Source organism: Cannabis sativa, chromosome 2 (assembly GCF_029168945.1).
Source record: "Cannabis sativa cultivar Pink pepper isolate KNU-18-1 chromosome 2, ASM2916894v1, whole genome shotgun sequence".
NCBI classification, from domain to species: Eukaryota; Viridiplantae; Streptophyta; class Magnoliopsida; order Rosales; family Cannabaceae; genus Cannabis; species Cannabis sativa.
The window spans coordinates 76888426-76899029 of record NC_083602.1 but is presented as its reverse complement, the minus strand read 5'-3'; the positions used below and the strand labels follow the sequence as shown (position 1 = coordinate 76899029).

At 35.2% G+C, this 10604-nt stretch overlaps 1 protein-coding gene across 1 annotated transcript; it reads right to left on the bottom strand.

Annotated features, from left to right (window-relative positions):
- Nucleotides 1-6989: 6989 nt before the first annotated feature.
- Nucleotides 6990-8970, bottom strand: LOC115721249 (ubiquitin-conjugating enzyme E2 20). The gene is made up of 6 exons (XM_030650505.2): nt 8395-8970; nt 8069-8096; nt 7663-7890; nt 7522-7585; nt 7373-7432; nt 6990-7286 (listed from the first exon to the last, which is right to left on the bottom strand). Exons 1-6 carry the CDS (start codon nt 8505-8507, stop codon nt 7240-7242), a joined length of 540 nt encoding a protein of 179 aa, XP_030506365.1. The 5' UTR covers nt 8508-8970; the 3' UTR covers nt 6990-7239.
- Nucleotides 8971-10604: the final 1634 nt, after the last annotated feature.

The following is a 10604-nucleotide window of genomic DNA, read 5'->3' as shown; positions in this document are numbered from 1 at the left end:
ATATCAACAGTGAGAGGTCTTAGATATGCTTTTGTATGCCTTAGACCAGACACTTGCTGTTGAGTGGGAGTAATGAGTAGGTATCAGATTAATCCAGGAGAAGAACATTGGAAGACAATCAAGTAAATCTTAAGATAAAGAAGAGGAACTATATGTTAGTCTATAAGGGTGTGTTTAAAACTCTTAGACTACACCATATCAGATTTCGAAATTTGCCTTTGTGCTAGTAAATCTTTCTGATAAGATGGTGATTACTCTAGGGGTGGAGTAGTGATTTTGGAGAAGTGTAAAAACCTATCTGAAGTCTTTAGGTCTACCAGAGAGGGACTGAATGTTAAAGCTGCAGGAAAGGTACTCATTCAGTCTAAGGAAAGTTCTATACATCTTTGGCACCATTTCAAATTGCCTTAACTACTAGTGTTAATTTCCTGATTAACCAGAAGTAGTTGCCAAAGATATAGAATCCAGTATCCCAAGAGAGTAGACATATAGAGAGGAATTTCACATTATCAATGATTTTGTGATTAAGCAAGAGTAATGGTGGAGAAAAGGTTGTGTTTAATTCAACCTTTCAGATCCTATTACGAGGAGTTTACTACTACTACACTTGCTTTGTATATCAAGGTGTTGAGATTATTTGAAACGCACTTTTTGTTTTATATTAGTGCAAGTGGAAGTTTGTTGGGTTTTATGTCCTAAATAAAACTCATTTCAATATAATCAGATTTACTTATTAATATAGATCAGAAATAACATTTAATGTTGCATGGTTCACATGATTTATTTCATGATTATATGTACATAATGTATGAATTCGTCTGAAACCTTTTTCACATACTTGATCCTGTTTATTGTGTCGTCAACACATTGGAAAGTAAACATGACTATGTGAATAAAGTTTCCTAGATTTATCAAACACAGGATTTTACTGATATGATAATCTACAACAGAGTTTACTTGCATTTGGAGAAGTGCTATGTTCTTTCCAGAGCATTGGTTAAAGTAAAGCTCAGGTTGGATGCATGGAGTATGCATCGGAAGGGACCGATATTGAACTTTGACTTAGATTTATTAAACTTACCGTAATATCTATTCAAGTCAATATCGCCTAGTTGATCCCAGATCAAATGATCTCAATCCTGATATGATTAGGCTCAATCTTGAAAGGCTATTCGTGTTCTTTGATTTGTTAGTTAAGCCTACTTTTAGGTCAGGGTGATACGTACATTTTGAGAACACGGTAGTGCAATTGAGTGGGAGCGCTAACATAAACATGGAATCTATAGCTTCTATCTGGCGAATAGTAAGCAAAGGATGATCTCCTTCGAGCTTGACCAAACGAACATAAATGGTGGAGTACTCATTTCACATAAGCTGAAATATCATTTATACGGGGTCAAGTGTTTTAAGGAATAAATACATTGTAGGGTGTAACGGTAATTTAATCCCTTTACAGTGTAGATCATTCATATAGAGGATCAGTGATCAAATTAGAATTATAACAATGGATAACTAATGATGTGTCTATATGGTGGAACATATAGAGCATTCTATATAACTGAGAGTGCAATTCTAAGTTCTATGCGTGGATTCAACGAAGAATTAATAAGTTAGTGAATTTTAGTGCTAAATTCTTGATCTACTTATTGGAAGCTCGGTTATATAGACCCATGGTCCCCGCACTAGTTGAGATAATATTGCTTGTAAGACTCATGTAATTGGTTTTGATTAATCAATTATAATTCTCAAATTAGACTATGTCTATTTGTGAATTTTTCACTAAGTAAGGGAGAAATTGTAAAGAAAGAGTTTTAGGGGCATATTTGTTAATTATGATACTTTGTATGGTTCAATTAATAAATATGATAAATGACAATATTATTTAATAATTATTTATAGTTATTAAATAGTTAGAATTGCCATTTAAATGGTTGAATTAGAAAATTGGCGTTTTTGAGAAAATCAGATGCAGAAAAGATAAAACTGCAAAATTGCAAAAAGTGAGGCCCAAGTCCACTAAGCATGGCCGGCCACTTTTATAGAAATTTACCTCTGATATTTTCATTATTTTAATGCCAAATAATTCAAACCTAACCCTAGTAGAATGTTATAAATAGATAGTGAAGGCTTCAGGAAATACACACTTAAATTTTCTACTTTTTCATTCAGAAAAAACTGAGCCTTCTCTCTCCCTATCTTTGGCCGAACCCACTCTTTCTCTCTTCCTCATTGAGATTTCGAAATTCTTAGTGTAAGAGTAGTGCCCACACACAGCAAGTGATACCTCAATCATAGTGAGGAAGATCGTGAAGAAAGACTTTCAGCAAGAAGGAGTTTCAGCATCAAGGATTCAGAGAAAGAGATCCAGGTTCAGATTTTGATAATACTCTGCGACAGAAAGGATACAAGGGTTAGAGATCTGAACGGAAGGAGTCATTTAATTCGGCTGCACCCAATGTAAGGTTTCTTTAACTTTATATGTGTTTAATTTCATCGTTTTAGAAAGTTCATGTTTAGGGTGTTAATAAACATACTTGTGAGTAGATCTAAGATCCTGGTAAAACAAATTTCCAACATAAACAAACCGCGATATCGGACTCAACTATGGAAGTTGAATACATAGCTGCAGCCGAAGCTGCTAAAGAACTTTTCTGGCTAAGAAAGTTCTTCACCAGTATAGGTGTCGTTCCTGGAATGGAAAAGCCTCTGGTCTTACTTTATGATAACAATGGAGCAATAGCAAACAGTAAACAACCTCGAAGCCACAAGAGAAGCAAACACATTGAAAGGAAGTATCACATTATCAGAGAATACGTGGCAAGAGGGGATGTACTAGTTGAGAAAGTTGACACAGAGGACAACCTAGCTGATCCATTTACCAAATCCTGGCCGTGACAGCCTTTGAAAAGCACCATCAGAATTTAGGATTAATTGATATGTACTAATTAGTTTTATATTAGTGCAAGTGGGAGTTTGTTAGGTTTTATGCCCTACATAAAACTCCATTTCAATGTAATCTATTTTATTCAACATCAATAAAGAAACAGAAGTATTCATTCATTTGTGTATGTTTTGGTTCACTTTATCAATTGCTTGTCTATTTGATTTATAAATTCATCTTAAACCCTTTTCACATACTTGATCCTGTTTATTGTGTTGTCATCACATTGGAAAGTAAACACGACTATGTGAATAAAGTTTCCTAGATTTATCAGACATAGGGTTTTACTGATATGATAATCTACACCAAGAGTTTACTTGCATTTGGAGATATGCTATGTTCTTTCCAGAACGTTGGTTAAAGTAAAGCTCAGGTTGGATGCATGGAGTATGCATCGGAAGGGACCGATATTGAACTTTGACTTAGATTTATTAAACTTACCGTAATATCTATTCAAGTCAATATCGCCTAGTTGATCCCAGATCAAATGATCTCAATCCTGATATGATTAGGCTCAATCTTGAAAGGCTATTCGTGTTCTTTGATTTGTTAGTTAAGCCTACTTTTAGGTCAGGGTGATACGTACATTTTGGGAACACGGTAGTGCAATTGAGTGGGAGCGCTAACATAAACATGGAATCTATAGCTTCTATCTGGCGAATAGTAAGCAAAGGATGATCTCCTTCGAGCTTGACCAAACGAACATAAATGGTGGAGTACTCATTTCACATAAGCTGAAATATCATTTATACGGGGTCAAGTGTTTTAAGGAATAAATACATTGTAGGGTGTAACGGTAATTTAATCCCTTTACAGTGTAGATCATTCATATAGAGGATCAGTGATCAAATTAGAATTATAACAATGGATAACTAATGATGTGTCTATATGGTGGAACATATAGAGCATTCTATATAACTGAGAGTGAAATTCTAAGTTCTATGCGTGGATTCAACGAAGAATTAATAAGTTAGTGAATTTTAGTGCTAAATTCTTGATCTACTTATTGGAAGCTCGGTTATATAGACCCATGGTCCCCGCACTAGTTGAGATAATATTGTTTGTAAGACTCATGTAATTGGTTTTGATTAATCAATTATAATTCTCAAATTAGACTATGTCTATTTGTGAAATTTTCACTAAGTAAGGGCGAAATTGTAAAGAAAGAGTTAATAGGGGCATATTTGTTAATTATGATACTTTGTATGGTTCAATTAATAAATATGATAAATGACAATATTATTTAATAATTATTTATAGTTATTAAATAGTTAGAATTGGCATTTAAATGGTTGAATTAGAAAATTGGCATTTTTGAGAAAATCAGATACAAAAGTGTTAAAATTGCAAAATTGCAAAAAGCAAGGCCCAAATCCATCAAGCCATGGCCGGCCACTTTTGTAGGCATTTTAAACTGATATTTTCATTATTTTAATGCCAAATAATTCAAACCTTACCCTAGTGGAATGCTATAAATAGATAGTGAAGGGTTCAGGAAAATTACACTTCTGAATCAGAAAACCTGAGCCTTTCTCTCTCTACCTTGGCCGCCACCCTCTCTCTCTCTCTTCTTCCTTAGAATTTCGAAATTACCTTAGTGATTAGAGTAGTGCCCACACACAGCAAGCAATACCTCAATCATAGTGAGGAAGATCGTGAAGAAAGATCATCAGCAAAGGAGTTTCAGCATCAAGGATTCAGAGAAAGAGATCCAGGTTCAGATCTTGATAATACTCTGCGACAGAAAGGATACAAGGGTTAGAGATATGAACGGAAGGAGTCATTTAATTCCGCTGCACCCAATGTAAGGTTTCTTGAACTTTATACGTGTTTATTTCATCGTTTTAGAAAGTTCATATTTAGGATGTTAATAAACATACTTGTGAGTAGATCTAAGATCCTGGTAAAATAAATTCCAACAAGGTTTAGGATTGAATGAACCTCGACCACCATGAGTGGTACCATGACAACCACCACGAGAAGGTCAAAAAGATTGAGAAAATGGTGGATTAAGTGGAAGAGGAAACAATGCATAGCTACTAAGACTTTGATAGGATCCAAACAGAAGATAGCCAGCTCAAGGAGGAAAATGTATACCTCGACCAACATTGAATGTTGGAGCAGCTAAAGGAGTTAGAAAGGAAAATCCAAGTCGCGACACTGAAGGCTTTGATTGAGCTTTAATGTTGACTTTTGGTTTGGAAATGTCTAACTCAAAGTCATTGACTTTGTTTCTCACTTCTTGAGCCTTCAAGAGAGATTAAACTTAAGCAATAGAGTAAGCATCCTTTTAAGTTTATAGCGATGTGATGAACATAGAGTAATCTCGAGTGAGGCCATTAAAGATGGCTTCGATATGATCTTGAGTAGAGAGAACATGGTTGATCGAGGCTAAAGAATCTATGAGATGCTTAATCTTAAGAAGGTAGTCATTGAGATTACCATCGAGTTTTGTTTTGCGAAGTTGAGTGCGAAACTAGCTAAATTTGGCACGATTTTGAGCAGAGTAGAATTCTCCAAGACCGGACCAAATCTGAGCAGCAGTATTGCATCCAACATTTGCATAGGATCTTCTCTGCCGTTGAAGAAAGAAGCTAGAAAACCAAAAGGTGGTCCTTGATGTCATACTCAATGAATTCCTCATAGATGTAATTCAAAGTTCATTTTCAGAAGTGAAAAATTTAGGTTGAGCAGTAGTTGGATCAAGAAGCTTTACAAGACACTGGCTTTTGATAGCTACATAGACTTGATGGGACTACAAAAGAAGTTATTTTCATTGAGTTTTACAAATAATGAATGATTGAAAGAAAGATTGTTAATTTTTGGTAACAAATTGGAGGTTGGACCTCTGGAGATTGAGTTGGAATCGGCCATGGAGAAACGATAAGATCGATTCAGGTATTTGATACCATGTTAAAGATGAAAAGAGAGAGAAAGAATGATAGAGTAAATAGACTAAGTGTGTTGTGTTGATTATGGTTAAAATGTACACTGATGTATAAGTTAGCATTTATACATAAAATTAAGAGACAAGATTTAGTTACATGATATAGAAAGTTAGTTAGAGTGGACAACTAACTATAACAGAAAATAATTAACTATTGTAACTAACTAACAACCTACAAGTATTGATCAGTACATCTTCAGCAAACTCTACAAGTATAGTTAATAACAACTGGTCAGAGACTCAGTTGAGCTTTTTAAGCCTCAGAGAATGCATTATGAGAGAGTTTCTTAAGTACACAATAAATATATTAATTATGGTTAAATACAAATTTAAATAAATAAAAATATCAATAAAAGTGATTGTGCAGTAAATTGTTACTAACAATTGGAGTCGAACTACTATAAATTTTAGTGTTTTCCCTTTAAAGAAAAGAGATTGCAATTATTCTCTCCACCTTGTCCATAACATTCACCAACCAAAAGTTTTTCACATAATGCAAGAATACTAATTATTTTTCAAAATTGTAAACATCAAGAAGTTAAATGGTGGTCTGTGTTCGAGTGAATTTGAATAGTGGTTTGTTCTCCTTACTCGATCAAGTTTACCACATATTGAAGAGCGACATTTGATAAAAATCATAAGGTTCCATTTCAAAACTAATTGGTAATGAAAATAGTCCATAGATCTTATTTTGCTCTAATTTTTGGATCAATATTTTTGAATTTTTGATGACTCTTTTTTGGCTCACTTCTCTGAATCACAAATAGCTCTTTTAGTCTTTTGCTACTTTTTTTTGGATCGGGTTTTTACCATATTAAAATTTAGGATTGTATGGTTAAAAAAGTTGGAAGTGTATAGGATAAGATACATGAAGTTTCACAATGAGGTTTCACATATGGTGGGACGGACTCTCTAACAACATTAGGGCAAAATCATCCTTAAAAATCACAACATGACACTACACTGGGGCAAGATCATCCTTAAGAATCAACATGACACTAGGAAGACGTGAGGCAGGAAGATTTGGGGTTTGAATTTTTATTATTTTTTCTCGAAAACAGGATTCCTCATATTTTCACATTTGTGTCCAAATGATGATGGTAGACTTTAAATTGAAATTGAATTATTTTTTCTCAATGGATCATCTGAATTACATGATGAAAATTCTCGGAAGAGACATTTCAATATTTGTCCAAATGTTGAAAGCTAGACATTTAAAATTAAAAATGAATTGCCTCCATGAATTGGAAGTACATGACGAAATTTCTCTTATTATAACAGACAATAAATAATTTAAATATTGAAATTTCCATATGTATACAACGAAACTCCTCTCCAACTTATCCATCCTTCACGCTGAAGGAGGCTTGTACAACTTCTCCACCGTCTTTCTATATTCTGCAAGACCCAAAAACTCTTATTTGTAAAATAAAACTTAAATAATTAGATAAAAAAAAAAGAAAAAGAATAGTGTATTTATTTACCTTCTTGATTGCTCCAAAGTTGAGCTGCTTGTGTATTCAAAGGCGAACTTATATTGGGTTCTGTATTGCAGTCAGGAGATATATATTTTTTAATCAATACTTGCATATTTTCTAATATTAGCAAATAATAAAAGCAAAGCAGAAATTACCTCCAAGAAGACTCTGGATGGAGAGTAGAATTGTTCTAACATCATAGGCAGATGACCATTTGTCCTACAAACAAAATAAAATTAACATCTTCTGTGGGTTAATAATTATGCGTTGTTAAACAGTTACATAAAAAAAAATACCTGAAGAATGTCCAGACAAATGTTGCCATATACATCCACATTAGGATGAAAGCAACTGGTCTCAAACTTGACCTTAGGAGGCTTGAAAGGATAATCATTTGAAAAAGAGAGTGATAGCCTGTATTCTGTGCCTTCAAATACAGTTTCTTTGCTTCCAGTAATTGTTCCTTTCCAGCAAAATATGTTGTCTTCTTCAGGAAAGGCAGATACCCCAGGATCTCCACCCATCTATGTTTGACAAAAGCACTTTCAAGTCAGAGAAAAAAAAATTCTAAGACAAAACAATACAATTTTTTTTAAACTTAATATGCCTAAAAAAAAATACACTCAAATGAAATCAGATTTAAGAAAATTATTATTGGTGTACTCTCAACATTCCAAACAGATAAAAGATTTAGTATCTTACCATTAAGGCCATCAGTTCAGATTGCAACCTGTTTAAAAGAAAATCAAAACCGATAGTAGTTAGAATTTAATGGAATGAAAAAATTATGTAAATAAAACACACAAACCCAAACCCAAACCCAGTTGAATAGTAAATATAAAAGTAACCCGAACCCCCTAAAAGACACCAAAAATCCTCAGTTATCTCAAATTTAGTGTATAAATATACATATATATATATATAAAAATTAGGTCACACAAAAAATCATTAAACCAAAATCTTAGGCTGTTCATTCTAATCTTTTTATCAAACACTTGGTGTGCAAACGAAAAAGAAAGAAAACATACCTCTTAAGAACAGATTGAGAGTCAACGGTCTTCGCGGGAGGCGGAGCCTGTTTAGCCGGAGAGGTGTTGGGGCCGACAGGAGTGTTGTCCGGGTATCCATTGACGGCAGCCATGAGACAGATTTGCAAGAATCAACGGTCAGGTCTGGAATTACACCAAAATAAAACCAGGGGCGTTTGTAAGCTTTTGCAAAGTGATGAAAGTTAAAAGAGAAAGATTTGTGAGTAGGAAGAAAGAGAAGGTTCGTTTCTCCGACTTCCTCTTTTCACAGAGGGAGAGAGAGAGAGAGAGAGAGAGAGAGAGAGAGAGAGAGTATTGACGATTTGGAGCGTTTGCGGGGTTTTGATTTATAAGGAAGAGTGAGATAGAAACGACGTCGCAGGAAAAGGGTGTGGGATCAGTTTAAAATAAATTTCGAACGTTTTAATGCCGAGCGGCGGAAGATTCCAGTTCCTACTTTACTTTTTCTAGGAAGTTCAACGGCTAGTTACCGTTGCTATCATGCGCTAAGTGCGCTCAACTTACCCTCTTTCCACTTTTATCATTTTGTTGGAACCAAGCATAGCAACTTAATATTCCCTACCTAAGAGAATGGGGCGAGAACAAAGATAATTTTTTATTAATGTTTAATTTTTTATTCATTTTATAATATACTTTTAATTATAACATATATCTCGTGATTGTAGTTGATTTTTTTTTTTTTTTTTTTTTGAAGAAAAGAGGCTGCAGAAGAAAAACAACAGATGAAACAAGCAGCCAAAGCGCCAAAGAGGAAGAAGAAAACTTCCTCTAGCTCACATCTCTGAACCTGAGAGCTTCACGGGCACAGTTGTGGGCTTCCATATTAAACTGCCGAGGGATGAACTGCAAAGAAGCACCAGGGAAGTTCGAGAAGAGCAACCGAATGCGCGAAACTAAACCGGAGAGAGCCGAGTTGTCCTGCCAATCTCCATTTACTTTTGAGACTAAGTTGAGACAGTCTGAAAAAACAACTTGAGGTGTAAACTGGGACTCGAGGCACCAATTTAGACTTTGAATTAGAGCTTGGCCTTCTGAAAAAATAGGTGAGACAACACCAGGCAACCTGCTGTAATTAGAGGCCAATACAGTTTGATGACCCCGTTTTAAAACAAAGCCAGCACCAGTTAAACTTCTGAGTTGGTCAGTGGCTGCATCGACAAAAAGAGCAGTAGTTTCAGGGGATAAAGGAGGAGGCCTTAGCTGATGAGCCGACTGAGGGATGGGTGAAACTTCAGCAGGCTGACTATCGTGTTGTTGGGAGTGTTGTGCTTCTTTGTATTCCTGTAAATAATTCACAACAAATTCTTCCACATTGTTAGTAGTATGATTCTTCTTAAAAAGATTAGAGTTTCTTGTATTCCAAATCTGCCAAATGAAAGTAATAAAGATTTGAAAGTCCTGTTTATTTAACATTTGAAAAGCCTGAAGAAGAAAATCCTTGATGTCACTTCTGTAATAAGACATATAAAACTGTTTAAAAGATGAAGCTTTCCAAATAGACTTTGCTCGTGGGCAACCAATAAGAGCATGAGAGACAGATTCCTTGTCATAACCACAACCAGAGCAAGAAGGATTAGGGAGACTCCTTTTTAGGAATAGATTGAGAGAACAAGGCAGTATGTGATGGAAAGCTCTCCAAATAAAGTGTTTAATCTTGGAGGGTATAGGGAGAGACCAGAGGGATTTCCACCAATGAAGGTAAGGATTAGGATTTGAGGAGGAAGGAACTTGAACAGAGTCAAGGGTGCAGGCAAGATGGTAAGCAGACTTAACTGTTAAAATGCCAGAGGAGTGAAACCCCCAAATAAGAGAATCTGGAGATTGTGGATCAATTGGGGTTGAGAGGATACGATCAACTTGGTAAGAAGGGAAATAGTGATTAAGTTTTCGGGTATTCCAAGTTGAGTCATCATTTAAGAAGAATGAGACAAAAGCTTGGGACTGATGGATAGGGTGTAAGATTGTAGGGCTCTGAATATTTGAAATCCAATTTGGAGCAGATAGGGGAATAGTGGATCCAGTGCCAATTTTCCAAACTAACCCTTTTTGAAGAAGATTGCGCCCCCAAAGGATACTTCTCCAGGTGAAAGAGGAGTTGTGGCCAGGGGGGGCATGCAAGAAATCAGAGTGTTTAAAATATCTAGCTTTGAGGACAGAGTGAAGAAGGGAAGACCTATCATTCCAAATAC